The 21,957-nt window shown below is 34.8% G+C and overlaps 1 protein-coding gene across 2 annotated transcripts; it reads right to left on the bottom strand.

The window, feature by feature from the left end:
• Window positions 1-4,654: 4,654 nt before the first annotated feature.
• Window positions 4,655-21,248, bottom strand: PWD (chloroplastidic phosphoglucan, water dikinase (ATGWD3)). 2 transcript variants are annotated; one of them, XM_039022002.2, is made up of 19 exons: window positions 20,294-21,248; window positions 19,394-20,159; window positions 16,526-16,612; window positions 16,319-16,450; window positions 15,192-15,317; window positions 14,896-15,074; window positions 13,182-13,266; window positions 11,760-11,927; window positions 11,629-11,681; window positions 10,977-11,185; window positions 9,767-9,885; window positions 9,413-9,483; window positions 9,209-9,326; window positions 7,672-7,758; window positions 7,437-7,523; window positions 7,278-7,354; window positions 6,990-7,173; window positions 6,731-6,839; window positions 4,655-5,765 (listed from the first exon to the last, which is right to left on the bottom strand). In XM_039022002.2, exons 1-19 carry the CDS (start codon window positions 20,503-20,505, stop codon window positions 4,864-4,866), a joined length of 3,771 nt encoding a protein of 1,256 aa, XP_038877930.1. In that variant the 5' UTR covers window positions 20,506-21,248; the 3' UTR covers window positions 4,655-4,863. The 2 variants fall into 2 exon arrangements, with proteins under 2 accessions (XP_038877930.1, XP_090164925.1); XM_090308799.1 differs by lacking the exons at window positions 19,394-20,159; window positions 20,294-21,248 and adding exons at window positions 17,016-17,117; window positions 17,219-18,447.
• Window positions 21,249-21,957: the final 709 nt, after the last annotated feature.

The following is a 21,957-nucleotide window of genomic DNA, read 5'->3' as shown; positions in this document are numbered from 1 at the left end:
TTTCCAAATTAATCAAAGATATCAAGAAAAAGACTATCCTTATACGAAGAGTTTTGTTGAATCCATTGCAATACATAAAAAAACGAATGAAATTAGAACCAACAATCATTATGATTTGCTTGTTCCAGAAAATATCTTATCCCCTAGAGGTCGTAGAGAGTTTAGAATTCTAATTTGTTTCAATTCTGGGAACATAGAACTACTAAGGTGAAAAGACATGATGTATTCCGACAAAATGCTATTGATTTTAAGAGGACTATAATGAGGAGGACGAAAGACCCACTCACGATCTACTAAAGGGAAAGTAGCTTGATTGGTTCAAATCCAAGTCGTGAGATAGCAGTGACGGTGAAAAAAAGGCATAGGTTGGCATGGCCACTATTGATCAAATGAAAAAGCCCAATAAAAAAAAAGGATAAAAAGTTTAGAAAAAAGATGGCTTTACCTGGATGAAATACAAATGGGTTTCGCTCCATACAGACCCTACTTGAGAATGCACCATTGGTGTGGAATAAGAAGCCTTCATCATCTAGTCTACTGAGGGGTGTATAGATGTTGCTTGTTATATAGAAATCCTCAAAAGGAGTAGCAAAGCTAGTGAGTTTCAGATTTGACTTATCTGATCTTATAACTAGTTAGAATTTTTTTCTTTCTAATAAATCATGAATTTTTCTCAGACAGTATTCAAAATCTATTGAATGCTTACGACATCTTGTCAAAAAAAAAAAAAGTTTAATGATTCGTAATAAACGAGTTTAATACAAAGAAGTCTTATTTTACCGGATCAACTTGTAGACTGTCTTTTATGATTGATACAAAAAAAAAAAAAAAAAAAATAGTGTTTTTCGTCTAATTTTTCTTTCTTACTCTGGAGTGGGAAATGACAGCCTTTACGATAAGCAAGTGAATGTTGGTATCCAATCAATTATCTGAAGCTCCTGAATCTCATGGCCCCTAATATCCTTCTCCCAATCTCAGAAGATCCACACTCCTATTGAGAGATTTTTCTCCTATGGTTCCTACTTTTTCTTACCTGTCGAGCTTGAGCACAAGTCTTTCATATTCCCTTTGAAGGAACTTTAATTACAGAGGACCTATGAGCAGAAGCGGATCATCCAAACTCTATTGTGAAAGAACTCATACATTTACAGTCATACTAAACAGATTATGCATTAAATCACAAATTACAACATGCTTTGAATTAAATACACAAAATGAGAGACTTTACCTTTGAAGAACCTTTCTTCAAGTGTATCCCTCGATCATTCACCAACGTGTCAAACAACACGAATGCAACAAGCAAGACAATCTCCTTCGAATAGCAACGAGTAGAAACTCGATCCTCGAACAGATCTGGATACTACTACTAGATTACCTTGGTATTTTCGATGTGAGAATCCAAAAGTGGTGGACTCTGGCTTATTTTGGTTTGGGGGAAGATTTACAGTGGAGGAGGAGACGATCGAGTAAGCGATGACATAGTTGTGTAGAAGATGAAGTCTATTGTATAGACTCGATACTCAATCGTTTAGATAAGAACTATCGTATAGTTTCTCGATTTTATCATGTAGTCACTCGATAGTTAATCTGATATCTCATAGGAACATTAGAAAACTGTTTTCATTTTATCCCTCAATTCCATAAAACCATGCAACTACCCACTAAGGGTGGTTATTGTGAAAAATATTTTTAATTAATAAATTATAATTAAATATAATAACTAACTTATCATATTATATTTATAACCTATAGTTTTAATATTGCATCACATACAATATACAAACCATAATTATTTTTCTATTTTATGCCATTTAATATAAATCATATTTATATTAAATTTAATAACTATGAATCTAATTCATAGAAATTATTTTTGAATCATATTCAAATATTATTTCCTCCAATCAAACAATAATGTATCAAATACATTATATCAATTATATCATATATAATTTAATTAATTTAATTATATCATATATAATCAAATTCCCTCTTATTAATTTGAACATTTCAAATTAGCCCAAAAACTGATTCTCAACTTGAATCCATTGAGCTACCAAGGGGACCTTATGGACCTGTAACTTGAAGCTTCAATGGTATGTGAATAACTGATTAAACTCTTTAATCACATTATCCACCATCCGTTAATTGTCAGGCACTCCACTAAAGACCGACAACTGCACTCTTCGCACTACAGATATATTTCTCTGTCCATTGGATATAACCAATCAACAGTACGGTGACTATTCACAAATCGCTCGTAAATACAGCTAGGCCAAATTACCATTTTGCCCCTGTAGTTACATCTGACTTCTTAAGTATCACTGATTCCTCTAATGAACAATAGATCATAGTCTCACTATGACTAAACCCCTCTTAGGCCAAGAGAGGGTGTGGCGCCACATTGTTCAAGACTCGGAATCAGCCCTTAAGGGAACAATTTATCTACTTACCCCTATTTCGGGGAAGGAGTGAATTTCATCTTGTGTAGTTGAGTTCTCAGCTCCCCAATCAAATGAATCCCCAAAATGGTAGGCTTGTTGAGTCAGAAATCTGGCCACTCTCACCCATGCAAATCAAAGGACCGCCCTCATAGGCTCGTTCACAACTCACTTAGGATTAAGGTCATGTTACCTATGGTCATCCTAGTGAAATGAAAGTCTCAATTATGAACAAAGTTATGTAACGAGACTAAACATTTCGTGGTCCGATCTTATACAAACTCCTTTGTATATAATATCTTCGTTCGCATGTCTAATATACGAATGATCAGGATCAGATCATTTGTAGCACTTTACAACATTTGTAACACCTACAAAGCGGGTCATACTTGTAGTGTCAGTAGAATAAGATATCCCTCGTTATCCTTATATTACATACCATTTAGGTTATCACTTAAAATACGATCCACTTGTATGTCTCCACATACATGTTTAAATTACAACAATAACCATGGATCTTAGTTTATTAGTTTGTGGTTAATGCAACTAAAATATCAAATATTTCATAGACCGAAGTGAATAAAATATCATATATTATAAATCACATCTTTTTTCTTAATTCCAAGGGACTTTATCTAGATTGTAGATGGAAGGTGGTTGGTAAGGGATAATGAGTGGTTGCGGTATAGACAGGGTGAGGTGTTGAGTCGGGATTTGAATAAAAACTAGATTTTGGGGTCAATTGGATCAAAAACAATTCTTGAATGAGGTATTGAACTCAAGGGATGAATCGAAAAAAAAAAATTTATTGGTGCTAAACTAAAAAAGGGTATCCTGAGCAATTTCAATAATCAAGTTCATTGATATTCCTGATATGGTAGATACTATCACACATACAATCATACTCAATTCGATAGAATTGTTTGATCTTAAAGGAGATCTTCTATAATTTCGCACGTGAGGGGTTATTTCTTGGTTTCGTCAAGTCATTAATAACTTGATTATTTTTAGATAATAGTAGATAGAAACAACGCTTATAAGGAGTCCTATTAAAACCAAGAAATATAGGTCTGCCTGCCATCTACACCAGAATAAATGAAGTTTTCCGAAAAAAACCTGCTAGTGGAGGATTACCTCTTAAGGATAAGAGACATAGGGCTAAAGAGAGAGTCATTCGACACGTACAATTTCTTTTCCGTCTATACGTCCGACAATTTGTACTTGAATTCCCTTTGTACCCGCCTGTTCAGTTAATTCAATAGCTTTTTTCATTGCTTTGCGAAATGAAACTCTATTCTTTAATTGTCCGACTTTAAATTCTGCGAGAATATTAGGGTGTCCATGAGGGTTTCCTATTTTTATAATAGCAATGTTGAGTTTTCGGTTCCTAGAACTCCATTCTTTTTGTACATTCATATGTAATTCTTCGATTTTTCAAGACCCACCTTCTATTTTATTAATAACTTTGGAATCCCATGAAGATTATCACTTGAATAAGATCAATTCTTTTTTGAATCTCGATACATGCAATTCCCTCCACGAAAATATTCTCATGTTTTTTTGTACATAATTCCGGATACAGTCTCGTATTTTTTTATCTTCTTGTAAACCTTCGGAATATAAGATTCGAATAATCTACCATGATTCTAGGTTGTTTCCTTGAATTCAAAAATATTCCTATTTTCCATTATTCCAATCAATTATAAAAATTCGAAATCAACAAAAACAAAAAAGTGGACTTAACCCATTGAATCAATGACTATATCCACTATTCTGATATTCAAATTCAATAAGGATTTAATTAAAACAGTGGATCTTTTTTATTTCATTTTCATATTTATTTGGACTCCACACACAAGAATCTGTCGATATTTCCAATTAAATCCTTTTGTTTCTAGACATGCTATAGAAAAAAATGGATATTTTTCTTTCTCCATATATAAACGTTTATTCCAAGTAATTGAAACAATTAATAAAAAAAACAACCTTAACATTCAATTGCAATCAATGAAGTCAACTCTTGAAATGCCAGTTATTGACCTGTTAAACAAATAATTTATTGAATAAACTACAAGACAATATTTAAAACATGTCAACAGACAACCTATTATCTCCCAAGAAATCCTATTTGTAGCCTTGGCCAATAATGAATTCAGCTGGATACAAAACATAGCATGTTAAATCGCTATTAAAGTATTAGGAGAAGAGAACACTTCAGATTACTCTATGGCTTTACTAGGAAACTGTAATACAGTAACTGCAGTTAATTACACAGCTTCCTCTTTGTATCTAATAAACTTCAGAGAATGACATTTTCTTTTAGGACATTATCTACTTGAGATGGTAGCAACAAAGCAGATGATTAAACTTCATCATCTCATCTCTGAATCCAAGCAGTAGCTCATTGAAAAGACCCTATGTTCTACAATGGTTGCGGCCGTGCTTGGACTATATAAATGTCATTACCGACCGTGCAGCCTTCAATATCCTGTGGGCAGCCAAACTTGCATTCCAAGAAATAGCCAACAGCACAAAGACGTTGACCTAGCTGTTCACGAAATGTCGGGTTGATAGACAATGGTTTTTTGCTGTAATCTACAGTAGAACGTGTCATTTCTCCATCAGCAGGGCCAGTAGCAAGAACTCTTAGTTCTTCACTGAAGTTTGCAAAGGCCAGTGTTTGTACTAGACCATCAAACTTCCCAGATGAAAGACGCCAGGGCGTGCCACGGGTGCCAGAAGCCAGAGTTTCACCAAGTCCGCAGGCAATCTCAGCCTCAACGGACTTGTCATTTTGGTCAGTTGGGCTGTACGTGTGTAGAACAAATGATAAGTCCGGAGAAAGCATTTCTTGCACCAGTACTGCCATTAAAGCATCCTTCTGAGGTACCCCAGCAGCTCGTCTGCTTAGAACTGCTCTTCGAGTGTATAAAGACGCCCATACTTTGCTTACAGCATTGCTAAAGACAACTGCATTTCGCAAACTTACATTTGGAATTGAATCATAAAGTCCAGCAGCTGACATGCCAGCCAAATCCTCGACATTCGCACTAGAACGGACGATTAAGCGTGCATCTTCAGGAAATATTCTCCCCACATTATCAATTATGTCTTGTGATAATTGCAGAGAGGAAACCAACTCCTGGAGCTGTTTGCAGAGTTCATCTAGTTCCACTCCTACTTTTGCTGTTTCTATTTGTTCCAAAATAGATTTGAACGTTCCCATGGAATTACTTTGAGTGAGTGCCAATTCCATTGAACCAAATGGAATCACTGCACCCGCAGGGACTCGAAACACAGCTGGAATTTGTCGATTTGTAAAACCTGCCAACAAAATTTATTCCTCAATGGCTGGTGGTTATGTGTAATATAATAATATCTGGAATAAATAACATTAACAGTGAGATATGCTCGAAAGTAATTTGAGGACTATTCGATAAATGCATCACATCAGAGTAAAGCAGTTCTGAAGTCTCTCACCGTGCATTAACCAGATAACTAAAATAACAAATGTAACAATTTTTTTGGAACCATTTTTCCTCTCTATCCATTTTTTGCTTTTATATTTTAGTTTGAAATGAAATTTAGCCCAGCTCATCTACAATCATAATTTACAGAACAGAAATCCATTCGCTTCCCTTTCAGGTGAGCAAATAAGGAAAATCTTTGATGTCTGAGAGTCTAAGCTCTAGGGCTCTGGGGCGGGCGTGGATTTTATTAGGACATACACTCAATCATAATTTTTGCTTTAGACTTCATCCAAATTAAGAGACTTTGCAAATAATATAATCGGCAATAACAATTCCCTAACAGAACAAGAAACTTAAGATAATCTAACTTGGGAAAAGGCAATACTAAGGGTATCGGGGCACTGCAATTCCATAACGAAAGTGTTTATGAAATAAATACATACTAGTAACTACAGATTTCACATGAAACCTCTGGGATTAATTATTTCAAAATATATGAAGCAGCAACAAAAATTAACATCATTAGAATATTGATATAGATCTACTGACCTCCCCTATATAAAGAGCGTCTTTTTCTATGGTGTACCTGGATGAAGAGGTACGTACGAATATTCACATCTCTAATGACCTCTCCTTAATTTAATCTTATGTTGTAGTTAACAGAAAATTTCCTTGTGCAGTATGTTAGGACTTCATACCGGTTTCATTTGAGGTGGGAAATATTGAAACTGGAGCATAGTTTCTTCAAATACAAATTTATGATGCATATGATCGCATATAGATTTTTGTTAAGGGAAAAAGGTTAGATTCAAAATGTACTCTTATCAGAGATGGCAGCCAAAGAAGCCAAACGACCACAAGCTGCAGCTTTTGCTCCTGCAATTTGAGCATCTGCATAAGCAAGCGGTACCACTCCAGAAGAAATTCCCTAGCAAGAGTTCAACCGTCGCTAATTAGGAGAAAAATCAATATACTAAGAGAGGGAACAAATTCTGGTGAAGCAATTTTGGAGATCTTTTAAGGAAGGAAGATGTGTCCAAATGCTATCGAGGAATGATTTGACTACAGTATATGAAACCTGTTTCGAGTAGGGAAATCCAGAGGGAGGTAATAAGGGGTCCTCCATACTAGACTTTTCAAAAGTAAACACATATTCATCTGGAGCAGTTCTGGCAGGAAATTTTTCAGTGCTAATAGGAAAATTATCAGTGCTGGAATCTGATGGAGGAAATATATGAACAGCAGTTGCCGATGCTTCCATCCTGCAAATCTCAATAAAAAAACACTTGGTAAAGCATCACCCTACAATCACCATGAATAAGAACATGAACCAAAAAACCATAAGTAGGGGATGAAGAGTAAAGACCTCACAAAGTTCCCGAGAAGTTTCCGCAGAACAGAAATTCTCTCCTCGTCTTCACATGTCACGAATACAACTTTTTCCTACAAAGCCCACACATATTTCATTAGTACCGTACAACAGCATTTGGAAAAGACAATATTATTATAGAGAGGTTGCACTTACTTGTCGAGCCCTTACACCAAGATGAGATAAATGAGGTAGTTCCTGTAGTAGCACAACTCCAGTTATGTTGCTTCCAGCAGCTGTTATCTGCAAATCATCGACTTTAACAACATTGTCTTTTCTCTTCTTTCACGGAGGCACATTGTAATACTACCATCAATATCATAAGAAAGAGGTGACAGACAATAAGGAGACCATTGATCGGGAGAGTAATGGGGGTCATTTAGCTTCAAACCTCTTCATCACCATCAGCTTTGTTAACCATAAGAATAACAGAGCCTTCTACGGATGTTGGAAGAGACCCTGGGACAATCCTCTCAACCTGAAGGCATACTCACAATTACAGATGCACAATGGTAAAACTTCAACAAGTAGGCTTATGTAGATATCTTTATATAATATTTGGTTGCAGGCTAACTATCCAGGATCAATGCATTGCATATTATGTCTCTCAGTAATGTTGTAGGCCTCATCTACTTGGTACTTTATGTAGGTAATGTTCTTTTCCCTTACAGAAACAATTAGGCAGTGAATACGTGTTAATATTTTCCTAACTAATTGAATTCTATATTTTCTTAGCAAATAAAAGAAAAAACCCAAGTAACAAACTTATGAAAGATTGTTAAGATGAGTCAGTATCATTCGAAAAGAATATTAGAATATTAATCATTTCAAATGTTTCATTAATCTTTATATGCTTTTGTTCGGAGTATTCTTGCTTAAGCCTCTAGCCTCTTTAATAGGACTTTGATATTCGGACTAATTAGTATTACAGTATTAGATATAATTAGATGGGAAACCAACTGCTGAATCAGTTGAATAAATTAGAAGGGCACTGGCAAGAAAAATCAGCGACAGAAACAGGTTTGCTTATGCAGTTTAATCTTTGTTTCAGAGCCAAACAAACCAAGGAAGCTTAATCATCAAAAGCATTTTTTTTAATTCTGGATATTGTACAATCTGCAAGTTAATACAGTATCGTATATTTGATCTACAGACTGTACGCTTAACAAATCTTCTTCTTCTTAGCTAAAATTCTTTAAAGGGAAGCAAACAACCAATGACTGGATTATTCTCATCTTACCGACATTGTTGCAGAATTTTCTAGTCTCTAAGATCTGCAAAAGTTTCTTTCCGCTCAAAACAACAGCCTACTACCTCTGATGATAATTGTTTCTTAATATAATTTGAATTAATATATTTTTATGTGAGTTTTATTTCCAATATTATATTATTTTCGGGAAAAAAAAAAAAAGATTCCAATATTATTGTCAAGTTATTTTATTGGCAAGTGCATGGTCAGGTTTAGTTCACGTCATGTAATGGTTGAAGTATCACAATTAAGCTATCTCCAATTTATCAAGCGGCGGGCAGAACTAGCAAAAGCATGACCCAAAATTTTGCTGTTAGCACTGTCAAAGCCGTTCTTTTCAATCCTCACTCTAGCATCTTTCTTCACTACAGAAAATCTTCTATTGCTCAAACGAAGCTCTTTGCCCTAACAAGAGTTCGCTGTCTAGGGCTACAACAATGGTAAACTGTAAGATCCTTTTAGGATCTCCAACTTGCTTTTTTCTTTCTTAAGTATACTCGTGTCTCCTAAAAAATTTAAACTTTAGATACATTACAAGCAAGTTCTAGCTAAGGTATGTGTTTTAATGTGTTAATATGATGAGATAGATTGCAATGTTTGTGACGAGACTCATTAACTTCTTTAACCTCCTCTTTACTTCAATACTTAATTCTTGTAAAACAAATAAATACATGATCACCTGGACAAATGTTCCTTCAACAGATCCTGGCACAAGAACATCCCAGCCCTGCGATCCAAGTGCACTTCTGACTGCTTTCAAAAGAATAGTGCAAAGCTTCGATACCTGAAAAATTACACTAGAGTTTCCCAACAGGCTTCAGCATCAACTCTTGGTCAACGTACAGTAATAAAGAAGAAAATAAAATTACCCAAACCATTATACCTAGCACGAATTTCAGCTTCAGCATATGTCCTCACGCTGTTCGCAGGGATCCCAAATGCTTTTCCAAGCATCTGAAATGAATGCCAATCGAAGATTCTATGTTCCATTATGCACAAGACAAGCTACAATTCCCAACTATGCAACTAGAAGAACCATAAAATCCTCTACAGAAGTCTAAGACAAAGGTTGTTTTTAAAATGGTGATATCCCAAAGAAACTATAGCTATTAATAAATTTACTGTTGCCCACAAAACCACACATTAATTCATTGGTTAAGTTCATTGCTCAGGATGTCGAGGTTACCATCTCATTAAGTAGTTCTTTTGTGTTTATGGTTAATAGATATATTTATACCTGAACTTTCTCAGGGAATATTTGAAGAAGCGCTTCAGAATATTCTTCAGTTAGCCTCCTTGTTCTATCCAGAGTAGCCTTAAGTCTCAATCCCCAAATTTTTTGGCCATCTTCACTTCCTTGATTAGGAAAAGTCGATCACAGAAATGTCAATTGATTCAGAGCTACGAAGCATGAAAACCTTAATTTGGGTATGTCCTCACTAATATAAATAATGCATCCATATTTGTTGGACATATGTTAGACATTGGGTAAACACAATACATACATGTCCAATAATTATTGAATAAATAGAATTCATGTATACGTTAGTTGGATATGTGTTGCACATTTGCTGACCACAATAAAGACATCAGGCAGTTGTGAATACATGATCAACAATATTTGGAACAATTAAGCTAAAGTGTTCAATTTTTTTTTCTTTTTTTTCACTTATTTGACGAAAAGATTTATGGACATGAAAAAAAAAATAGGTGAAATAAAAATAAATTTAAAGTTCTTTTAAGAGATGTTATGGTACATTTTAACATCAGGGCCTATTTGTTTAGATATTAGTAACTAGCTTCTTCAAACTCTTGATGTATTGCAAATTTCATAACATCTTTCACAAGTATCATATACTAGAAAACGATTAAGAAAAACATTATAATAGTTAAAATTAAAAATTAAGAAGTTAAAAAGTTAAAAGTAATCATATATATAGAAAACGCATATTTCAATAAAAGTTAAATTATAAGTTTAGTCCTTGAACTTTCAAGTTTGTGTTCAATAGGCCCTTGAGCTTTGAAAAGTATCTAATAAGTCCTTGAGCTTTCAATTTTGCAAGTAATAGGTCCTTAAAATTTAAAAATGTCTTATAGATCCCTAAATCTTCAGTTTTGTGTCTTATAAGTCCATGACATATTTGTTGTTTCTTAAATCTTATAGATTTATTAAACATTAAACTGAATTTTGTCTAATAGGACATTAAACTTTCAAATTTGTTATACAATAGATTCATGAATTTTAGAAATTGTCAAATAGGTCAAAAACCTATTAGACACAAATTTACAAGTTTCAGGACTAATTTATGATTTAATCTTTAATTCAATGTTCTTTTTCCAAATAACAAATAAATAAATAAACAGTAAGTCCATTTTCTGATCTTGTCAATTTTAAGCAGAAAGAAGAAACCTACTCTTCTTTTATGTTATGCTAAGGCAACAGTTACCTTCTCTTTCAGCGAGACCTCTCTCCTTCCAAGCACCAATCTCATTTACAATAGCCACACACTCTTCTGGCTTCCAACCAGATAAACCCAACTGATGAGCACCAGAAATAAGGGCATCCAGTGGATCATTCCAACAGCTTACATTCTTTGACTTCACATTTTCTGCCAGCCAATCAGCACCCCTTGTTGCCTCCAGCACATTTAGGAATCTAATAACATCAGTGATAATTAGAGACCATCGGAATAAATCAACTTTCAGCTGACCTCCACCTAGAATATACTAGGGAAGTGATACTAAACAAAAGCAATTATAGTGATAATTAGAGACCATCCGATTAAATAAACTCAGTTTCTAGCCTCCTAGAGCTAACATCAAAATGTTTACCAAAAATGCCTTCAGAAGTTTCAAGAAATTAGGATGGCTGAAAATGGGAAGAAAGATCCAAAAGATACCTATGCTTAAAAACAATAAAAAGTTCACACTTGTAGGAGTCTACTGCCTCTTCCAACTATGGTCAACCTTATCACCACTGCCACATATTTCCTAGCAAATTATCTAAGATAGATGCTTTACAAACAATTCAATTCAACATGCACTGCAGGCCTCTATAATATACAAGAAAAAGGCTCTAGGAAGCCTGAAAATATGTACCTGCTAAGAAGAACAAATAAGTAGTCCTCAAGCCCAATCTCACAAAGGCGCCACTGTACTTGCACAAAATAAGACCTGTAAAGAACTCTAACTTGATTGATTTTATAAATAGATACTTCAAATTATCTTACTTTTTGTCGCATGGCTATTGCAGTATCAGAAGCATCATTTCGTAAGCCACTTTCAAGACCTCTTACGAGTATTTCTCTCAAAGCATTCAAGGACTGGATGGTTTTGAAAACCAGGTCAGTGCCTTGGTTTTGGGAAGAACTACCCAACTCGTCTGCAGCATCCAAGTTCTGGAAATAAAATACCATCCCTTCATACTCAGCCTAGTTATCTAAAGATTCTCTACCAAACATCTAAAGAAGAAAAAAGAACAAAAAGTCGTGGTGTGAATCTAGTCTTATTCAACTGCATCTAGCACTAAGAGGGGATAAAAAGAAAGGGGAAAAAATATATATATATACATATATATATAAATTTTAAAAAATAATTTGAAAAAAAAAACAGAAAAAGCAAGAAAATGGAGGGCCTTGACGTCCTACCAAATTTATTAAAATGATGCAATGCCCCACATCTAAAAATCAGCAACGAGATTATGGAGAAAATAATTATCTATAAATGAGAAAAGATAATGTACAAGAACTGGAGAAATATCTATATATTAGTGAATTCTTGGACCAAAGTTGTTTGGAACCCAAAAGACTAAAGAAGATTAATATTCGCATCACGTTTTTGCTCAGTTTGTTATGTTTTAAGGCAAAAATGAGGATCAAAATTACATTTTTTTTTCCTATTAATCCTATGTGTGGAAATTGTTGGCAGGCTTCATCCCGATCTTTCAATATCCACTAGGTGTTCAAAAATAATTCCAGAAAAAAAAAAAAAAAAAAAAAAAAAAAAAAAAACCCTCTTCAGCTCCTATGCGGTACAAAGTTTATCTCTAAGTTAAGTTGGTTAGATTCGTACTGTCAAACCACTAGATCAAGAATTTGGTGCAACAAAACCAAAGGATTTTTGAAGATAAGTTCCTTGCATGGAGTGAGAATATAGAATTAGCTAAATGTAAATTAAGTTCACGGTGTTCACTATCTCCATTTTTGTTCATGTTAATGCCAACCATCTTGATTAAACAATTGGCATGTAAACTGAAAGCAGGGACCACATAACCATTTTTCTAAACCTCATGAGTTAAAGTGTTGAGTTTGAAAACGGAAAAACCCATCCCACATGCAACCAAACCCAAACCTCATGACCAAACTGTACTTTTTTCTGCAAGTATTTATTTCTTTAAGTTTTCTTGTGAAAATTGTCAATTGGAGAATTGAAAGCTCATATGCATATGAGAAGAAAATGCTGCAACTGATAATATCTTAAACAAGAGTAAAAAAGATAATTGCATTTTCGTTAATCACTTTTTCCATTAAATTTATATAAAAAAAAATTTAACATGAAAGACATGTTCATGTTTCCTATAAAAACAAAAACAAAAACAAAAAACAAAAAAACAAAAAGAAAACACAAACAAATTTAACATGACAAAATATCACCTTTTTGCACTCCAAAAAGTTGGCAAGAGCCGACAAGCCATGTCCATCAAGAGACTCTTTGATTGATTCAAGTTGTTCTGCAAGGCTGAAAATAGCACAAATTTCTCATTTGCAGAAAGAGTATTGGTTTTAAATTTTCACTTTAAGTTGACTCATCATAAAGACATGTTACAGGATTTCAACAAACTTGTTTAAAGAAGGGAAAAGGTATATATCTTATCCCCAAGTTGAAACAAAATTTTACGTTGAACTATTCTCAGGGTTTGTAAAAATTTTCATATTAGTTATCAAGTTTTAATTTGACAGATTGAGCACTGAAGATGTAGCCTATCAGTCACAAAACAGTGTTTTTGATATCGATACAAGATCATTATAATGTATGAGAGAGAGAGAGTGCATAATATGAAGAATATATTTGTTTGACCCCATTCTCATTCTAAAAAAAAATGTGAATTCTAATAAAAGCACTGTCAGCCCTCATAACTACTTAGGCTGTAAATGTGAAAGTTCGCCCTGATGATATTTGATCTCAAAGATTTGGCATGGATCACTCTTGATCTTTTCTGTGAAAAAAATTATCTGAATTCTGTACATGTTTCATTTTCTTGTTGCCAGACATGACATTGTTATAGCCCTAAGTGGCTAGAGGAGATAATCCTCCCAGAATCAAGCTTTAGAATCTTTACGATGAATCAAGTAGTATAAGAAATGAGAGGGAACTCCTATGTATAGGGAAGTAACACAAAAGATAGCAAAAAGGGTATTAACCTAATTTACCCTAATTTTGTGTTAAGCCTCCCATTATCCACGCCTATGTTAGAAAGGGTAAGAAATGGATTTCTCCAGATGGTTGGTTAGTGAAAAGGGGCCACCATACAAGGGAGGGAAGGGTGGTCCAAGGTGGTGGCCTATTTATGTTTTTTTTTTTTTTTTTTTGGGATAAAGAAACAATTCATTGAATAAAATAAATATGGTAAACCCTTACACAACTGACCTATAGGTGATTACATGAAATCTCTCCAATTGGAAAGAAAAAAAGATAAACTATAGTGACCAGTGAGTAAAAGGAGAGAACCATAGATGGCCTATTTATGTTGCTTTCCGTTATTTGCCTTTCTTTAATGATTTTGTTATATTTTGAGTAGAGTGAGACTCTTGGGAGAGAACCAACCCTCTCAGTTTGGCTGGAGGATATTTTGTTAATGAAAGTTTGTCCTCCAGTGCCTTTCCATTGTAATTCAGCAAGAGCTTCATTAATAGAAGGAAAGTAAGGAAAATTACCTTACATTCTCCCTACATAAACTTCCTAATACATTGTTGTCCTCTATTACATCCATGAGATAAGGGGAAGATATGGCAAGCACATACCACAATCAAGGAAAAGTTTTTCAAGTATAATTTAGTTGTTAAAGCTAGAGTTTTACTCAAAGAGGAGGATCTCCAAGTTGCTTGAGTTACTTTAGATATTTTACTATATTTTCTTAAAGTATTAAATACTATTTCTATTTCAATTTTCTAACTTCTATCAAATTGGTGTCAGAGCATCGGTTTTAGCCATAGATGACAGAAATCTAAGTGGCTTGAATGCATGTAATAGAAAGAAATATGCCAACTAATCCATTTCATACATATCACAGTACATGTAGCACATCAAACATAAACATCTAAGAAAGCCTAGATGAAGGAAGGCAAGTAATGGGATTCTTTATCTGACCTCCCAGCATTGAAGAAATCTTTCAATTCTTGGTAGAATATTTTGAACTGCTCTATAAAGGCTTCACTATATTCTCCAGGGTTTTTGGTTATCCTTGTAAGCATTGCTTCTGTGGCAATTAAGTCCTCTGGACCAGCATTGCGATGAAGCTTGTTTTGTATTGTATGTTTGATTTCTTGCTGAAATGTGAAACTTCAATAAAAAACATAGAAACCGTACACTCTAATGAACCAATACGTATCACTAGTGAAAGAAAAATCCATTTCACTGACATTTACAGGTCTTCAGTGTATTACCTTGAGATCATGAGGAATATCATTCCGATGAGCAATATCTCGTATACGTGTTAATGGAACAGATGCAGTAAATTCTGATTTAAAAGATGGCAAACATGGATGAATTTTTCGGACAATGAGGGCTACCTGAATATGAAAAGAAAAGAAAACAGTTTTTAGCTGAGAAAAGCAAAGTCAAAAAGCAAGAACAGAGTCAGTAATTGAAGCATAATTAAACTGTGAAATGCCTACCAAAAAAATGTAAAAAGTGATGAGTATATGACTGGATGCGAGTGTTAAAAGGTCATCAATGCCTTTTCTTTCTAATAGAAAATGGAGCTTTCATAAATGAAAGAAAACAAAAGCCTAGAAAAAGAGAAAACAATACATAATCTTTTCTTTTAACAGTGTTTCATTGATGAAATGAAAATCACACATTTGTTGTGTGTAACTTAACAAAATATCAAATTTTTACTATCCAAAAAGAATAATTTCAGAAGTACTATTTTTCAAAATATCATTTATTTTTAATCAATAATATGGTTTTTGTACAAACAAGGTATTGTTTTTTTCCTTTTCCTTTATTAATTTGAGTTAGTTCAAAGTCATTTTCTATTTTTTAATTTTTCTTTTAATGCTATGCTAATTTGGTATCGATTTTGACAAAAAACCAACGCAAACCAACCAGCTTACACCTTAACCCAAACACGCTCCCTTCTAGATTGCACTTTGAACTGGGAATTTCGTTTGAGCCCGTTTCAAGGGCTCAAATGAAAAAAGGCCCATATTAAGGTTTTTTTACCTTTTGCTTACATCATCACATGGTAAAATTACTACAACCCTCTAAAGCACGTGTGGTGGCCCTCGACACTCAATCCTCGCTACTAACTCTTGCCCCTCTCGATCCTCAATCTCACTCTCCCTATTAGTGACACTTGCTCTCACTCTTGTTCTCATTACTCGTTCATGCTTGATAGTTTTAAATTTGGACAGACATATAAAGTTTCATTTCTTCTTTCTTGTAATGTATGAAACGGAAAATAGAGGGTAAAATTCACGAAATATTATCCTCCAAGTTCGAGAAATAGAGGGTAAAATTTGCGAAAATAGAGGGTAAAACAAACAAGTTAGTAGTAGAAGTAGACCACCTGGGGAGAAATATCTTTCTTGGAGGACAATCGTTCTAATTCACGAAATATAATCCTAGAAATTTCAGCATGCCTATTTGGCCTGTGATGACCTCCATCTTCAAAACAAGGGATTTGGCCTGTATTTATCCACTGAACAAGAATGATTTTGAGAATATAGTACGGAAGAAAAAAAATTGATAAATAAAACAATGCATTGAAGAAAACCTTGAGGTAGATAGCAGAATATATCAATGACTCCAGGCAATCCTCAGTATGCACATTTTCAACTAATAATTCACGCACAACTTCAAGCTGCACAAGTAAAAGTAGGAAAATATATCAGGAGTATAGTTTTTGATAATTTTGTCAAAATGAAGTTGATGGTAAATTCTGATCAATGCCAAAAATACACCAATGACTCTCTTTTCATTTCAATTTAGGGGTGGATTATCAACTAAAAGTCTGCTTACAGGCTTAGCCTACTACGCTGTTGCTGGATATACTGGATTAGCCAGTTTGTTAGCGGCTTAAAAGAACCTTTTTTTTTCCTTTTGAAAGAAACACTTATCGTTGATGTAGCAAAAAATTATAAACAAAATCCAGTACCAATTGAAGTTTACAAGAAGCCATCCTAATTAGTGTTAATCACCGAAGGCATTGTCTATAGAGACCCAAAAAGAACAATAGAACTTAGTTACCCAGTTCTTTAACTTACTGTCGCATCAAATAGTCTTTCCTTTCCAACCATAAGCTCCTTATTCAATTGCATTTACCACAGCTTTCGGCTATTTCTTTAAGCTTCGAGTGTGACTGCAGGCTAATTGAAACTTTATAGTTTTAACCCACCAACTTGCTCAAGTACAGCTATCATAACCAACACAAACATCAAGCATCCATAACCACAGATTTTGACTATACCTTTAGGTTTGGCCAAGATATGCCCCTCATCCAAGCCAAGCCAACTTAGCGTCTCCTAAGCCATTGCAATCCACTGTGTCCCCAGCTTGGCCAGAAGAAAGATTGGCAAGATGTGCCACTCTTCACCTGCTTGAAAAGGCCAAGCCAACTTAGCGTCTCCTAAGCCATTGCAATCCACCGTGTCCCCAGCTTGGCCAGAAGAAAGATTGGCAAGATGTGCCACTCTTCACCTGCTTGAAAAGGTAGGCTCAGAACTTCAACGTAACCTTCAAACTATAAGTCAAGCTGGCACAGATTCTTTGCCTCTTCATTATTAATCAAAAACTTGGTACAAACTAGTTCCTGTGATCAAGAACCATTAAGGCAGAAGTTTCACACAGTCAAGCTACATCCATATCTCTTTCCATCAAACTAATGATCACTCCATTCTATAAATAATGCTTCCGTCCCCAAAGAAGTCAGCTATGCAACATCAATCTCTAAACTCTCTTGTCATCGATCCATAAAAACTGAAACTCCTCCATTCATTTGATCGTCAGAGTTCCTTTAGCAAGCACCAATCACCATAAATACGTGATCCAAATCTCTCAAGCCTCTTCTGATTTGCAGATGACCAAAACAGTCAAAGTAGGCCCAATACAGGCAACGTCTCTAAGAAAAACTAAGTATTCATCTCGTTCATCAATATTCATCTTGTCATACTTTTCAGATTCTAGCAATCTCATTATACCACCATCCTTTCAAACATACCAGAGCTTCCAACCACCAAAATGTTCAACAACCAACTACCTTGCATTTTCAATCTAAAAGGAGGTGTCGAGCATCATTACTCATAATCCAAATGATTGTTACCTAGGCACCCCAGTCAGGTAAGACTAAAATGGTAGTGCTCTTTGAGACATTGTAAGAAATGTGCAGTCATCTAAACGCCTTAGAAAAAGAAATCTCCTCTCTTTTTTCCTTCCTTCCATTTAAAAAGCATTCTCAATAATAGAAATTCAAAAGGAAACATCGTCAAAACCCATCTAGCATTGTTGAAGGAGACGCCATGAACCACCATCAAGACAGGCTTGATCCAAGCACTTGATCTACTCAACTTAACTGTATGACCATTCTGGTAGAAGAAAATCACTAATCGAAGAAATTGCAACATCCTCTCAAAAGTCAAATGCATGAGTCCAAAAAGGCCATGCAGGATGATTCTGCAGACTTCCTCAAGTGAACGTGTCCTAGAGCAAGAATGAGATGACCAATAAACAGTTCGAAAAGATTGATGTATGAGGCAAAAAGAAGTCAGTCATCAATACCATGACATGACCAAATTCCCTTTCATCTCAGCCATTAGCAGGACCGAGCTAACTCCAAGGTTCTCTGCTCCGAAATTTAATTAGCTCTAACATGGGTCAAATCAAATGACCCTATAACCATCTTGTCAATTATTGTCAATAAGTAGCACTCCTTGCATTCCTTTAGAAGGCAGAAATGCATTAAATTGTCTCCATCTTCACTAAAAGCTTTAAAGGCCCAATACTCCCTTGGTTCAACCACTTGAAATAGGATTATATCAAAGATTTCATCACAATCTATATTCTATTCTAAAGTTCTACTAAGGTATTTTCTTTTCTTTTTTTTTTCATTTCAACCGAGGTAACAATATCTTTCATCGAAATTATGAAACTCTTTATTTATATAAGAGGAAAAACATTGTAAAATTTTTATTTATTTTATATTTCTATCATGCTTAGCAATGTTTAGTCATACCATTTTTTTTTTAATTTGTAAAATATTTTTAATTCAATTTGAGGATTAGGCTTATACTGCCTCGCCTACGGAGAAACCTCAATGCTGCCTTTTGCCTTTAAAAACATTGTGTTGACCAGCATGATTAGTCTAACTATGCAAAAGAAACCTACTTAGATCGCCTCATTGTTAGATTATCTCTCCTCCAAATTCACATAATTACAGTGACTGTTTCAGAATTTTCATCACCAAAAGGTGCATCAGAATCACCAACATATCCAACACTCCGTTAGAAGCCAGGTTGTTTTCCAAAAAAGAAGAATAAAGAAAGAAGAAACGAGATAGACTAGAGAAAGGCATAAAGATCATGAGACATCCACATAAATTAGCTAAACTCGATATAAATGAAAAAGAATGACGGGTCTGATAAAATACCTTTCTCCGCCAATTCCTGGCATTTTTATCTCCTTCTACCAACTGTAAAGCTAACCCCTCAAGACCAAAAGTGTTCCAAATCCTCTCAGATTCTCGGTTGTGATGTTCATTAGATCTCATAAATGAGATTTCCTTCCCTTTCCACTGCCCAACAAAAGGACTGGCCTCATCTTCAACCAAAGATCCATTGCCAGCTTCAACATCCTTGTCTTTTTCATCTCCTTCGTTGGTCCCCGTCACATCAAAAGGCAAGGCTTCATCTCCTTTGTTGACCCCTTTTCTATCCACTGGCAACATTCCATTTCTTTCTTCGATGATCTTCGCATCCACAGGCAACGGTCCATCTCCATTAATCTCCTCTCCTTTCAGTGGCAACATTTTCTCTCCTTCACTAACCTCCTCTACATCCAAAGGTAACATTTCCACAGCCTCCCCAGTTTTATTCCATTGATAAACTAAGCTAAATTTCCCTGCCTTAGGCAGCTGGAGAACCCGGTTATCTCCAGATTCCCAGACCACACTCCCATCCTTCCCTAGAATGACAAACTTGAATTCCACTCGTTCATTCCCTCTGAGCTTTAAATCACAAACCCACCCGTCCTTACTCCAATTCAGAAGAGTATAATTCTTCCATGAACCCAATTCTTCAGTCGACCCTAGTATTACTACAGACTCCCCAAATTCAACTTGGTGGGCCAACCTCACCTTCAGAAGGACCTTCCCGCCACTTCCCAGTTTCCCAGTCATCTTTTGCTCTTCATCTTCCCTGTTAAAGCCCAACACCATTTCGTGATCAAATAGCTGAAATATTTGGGTTAATCGGAAGAACCAATAAAAGAAAACCTCAAAAGAATCAATCCTAATCAAAAGAAAAAAAAGAAGAAAAACTGCCCACTTAACCTGATAGTTTCTTGAGAAGCAGAGGAAACCCCACAAACGATCTGCCTGTTATGATTACAAACAGAAGAGAGAAACCCAAGTTGGGAAAAAATAGTTAAACGAAAGGGGTTTTTCCCACATTGCAGCTGGTGATGGCGGTGGCAATTCAAAGAACATGGGAGTGGGAATCTGTTAGAAGTTAGAAAGCAATTGGGAAAACGAATGGAAACCATTATTCCTGAAAGGAGAGAAGAAGAATCACTCGTATCACTACAAGCATTCCCAATTCAACAGGACTGATTGCTTCAAGAGAGAGAGAGAGAGAGAGAAAGAAAGTGAGATTTCAGTCGATTGATGGTACTTCCAAGTTGCCAATGAATGGAAGATATTTTAAAATTTATGAGGTAATCAATCCCCAGAATGAATCCCACCTTAGCCACGTGAAATTAAGTAGAAATACGAAACTGATAATAATAATAATTATGCTATCTTTTATCAGAATTGAAGTAAAAGACAAGCATACACAAGACAGAGCTATCAGCCAAAGAGGAAATGAAAAGACTCTTCGAAAATCCCAAGCCGTCGGTCTACTTCTTCTTCTTCTATAAGGCGACGCATGTGCTCAGACGTTGCTTTTCCTTTGGGTGATGTCGTGAGGATGATGATGAAGAAGCAGCTATCAACCGCAGAAACAATTTACAGCAACCTGCAGCCTTCCAGTCATCTGTGATCTGATCTCTCATATGAATTGGGAAAAAAAACACCTTTTTGGAACTTTTTTTTTTTTTTAATTTTTTCCTCGTGTTGGCTTCTCTTCTTTCAACCGTATTTTTATAGAACTTTTAGCAAAAGAAGGTTTGTACGTGATTTTGGCTGTCGTTCGACTCGTTCCCATGTAGCTCAATAAAGTTCTCAAGTTTTTTACTTTTTACTTTTTTATTTTCTTATGAAGAATGTATTATATTTCAATTGGAATGAGCCAAATTCGTCCCAGATCCAACTTTAAATTAGGAGTGTATATAGATTGGATTGGATTGAAAGATTTTTTAGACCCAATTCAATTGTTTAGTTTGTAAATTTCTTCTATCCAAATAACTCTTAAAGAAGAATTAGAGTGTATGTCACAATTTGAGACAAAATAAGAATTATAGCAACTCATGTGACATGCACATGGCCACAATTTTCGCCACAAATTTCTTAATCCCTGATTTGCCCTTGCCTTGTTGTAGATGTTGTTGTTAATGAAACTACAAATACCAGGTAATTCCAAAATAGAAAACAGGGTCGAGATACGGGGTAATTATTGATATTTGTCAAGGACAACTGCCCTCCTAATTTTGCTCATGTAATTAACATAATCTCTATATTTTATTATTACTTTAGATTATATTTAACGACTTTTCGAATTTATCTTACCTTAATAAAATATCCATATTTTTCTACTAATTTTATATTTGAAATATCCATATATTATTAAACTTATTTTATTCATATATTTTATTCAAATCTCTATTTTTTTTTTTCATAATTGTATACATACATTTTTAATGAATTAGAGGTATATTTCTCACATTTTTAATAAATTAGTTGTATATGCTATTTTTTATATTATTTGAACATATTGGGAAAATAAATATCACTTCCTACAAAAATGGTCATGTGTTGATTGCAGAATTAATTGGATG

The sequence above is a fragment of the Benincasa hispida genome, chromosome 1, assembly GCF_027475165.1.
Source record: "Benincasa hispida cultivar pf3 chromosome 1, pf3_genome.v1.1, whole genome shotgun sequence".
NCBI classification, from domain to species: Eukaryota; Viridiplantae; Streptophyta; class Magnoliopsida; order Cucurbitales; family Cucurbitaceae; genus Benincasa; species Benincasa hispida.
Note: the sequence above shows the minus strand (reverse complement) of the source record. Positions and strands in the feature narration are given on the sequence as shown.

Coding starts and splice junctions, on each gene's coding strand:
- PWD (XM_039022002.2), bottom strand. CDS start 20,505: ATGGTTTCCATTCGTTTTCCCAATTGCTTTCTAACTTCTAACAGATTC. Junction 11,928..13,181: donor ACTTTTTGGAGTGCAAAAAG/GTGATATTTTGT, acceptor TTTTATTTCCAG/AACTTGGATGCTGCAGACGA. Junction 7,759..9,208: donor TTGAAGGAACATTTGTCCAG/GTGATCATGTAT, acceptor GTATGCCTTCAG/GTTGAGAGGATTGTCCCAGG.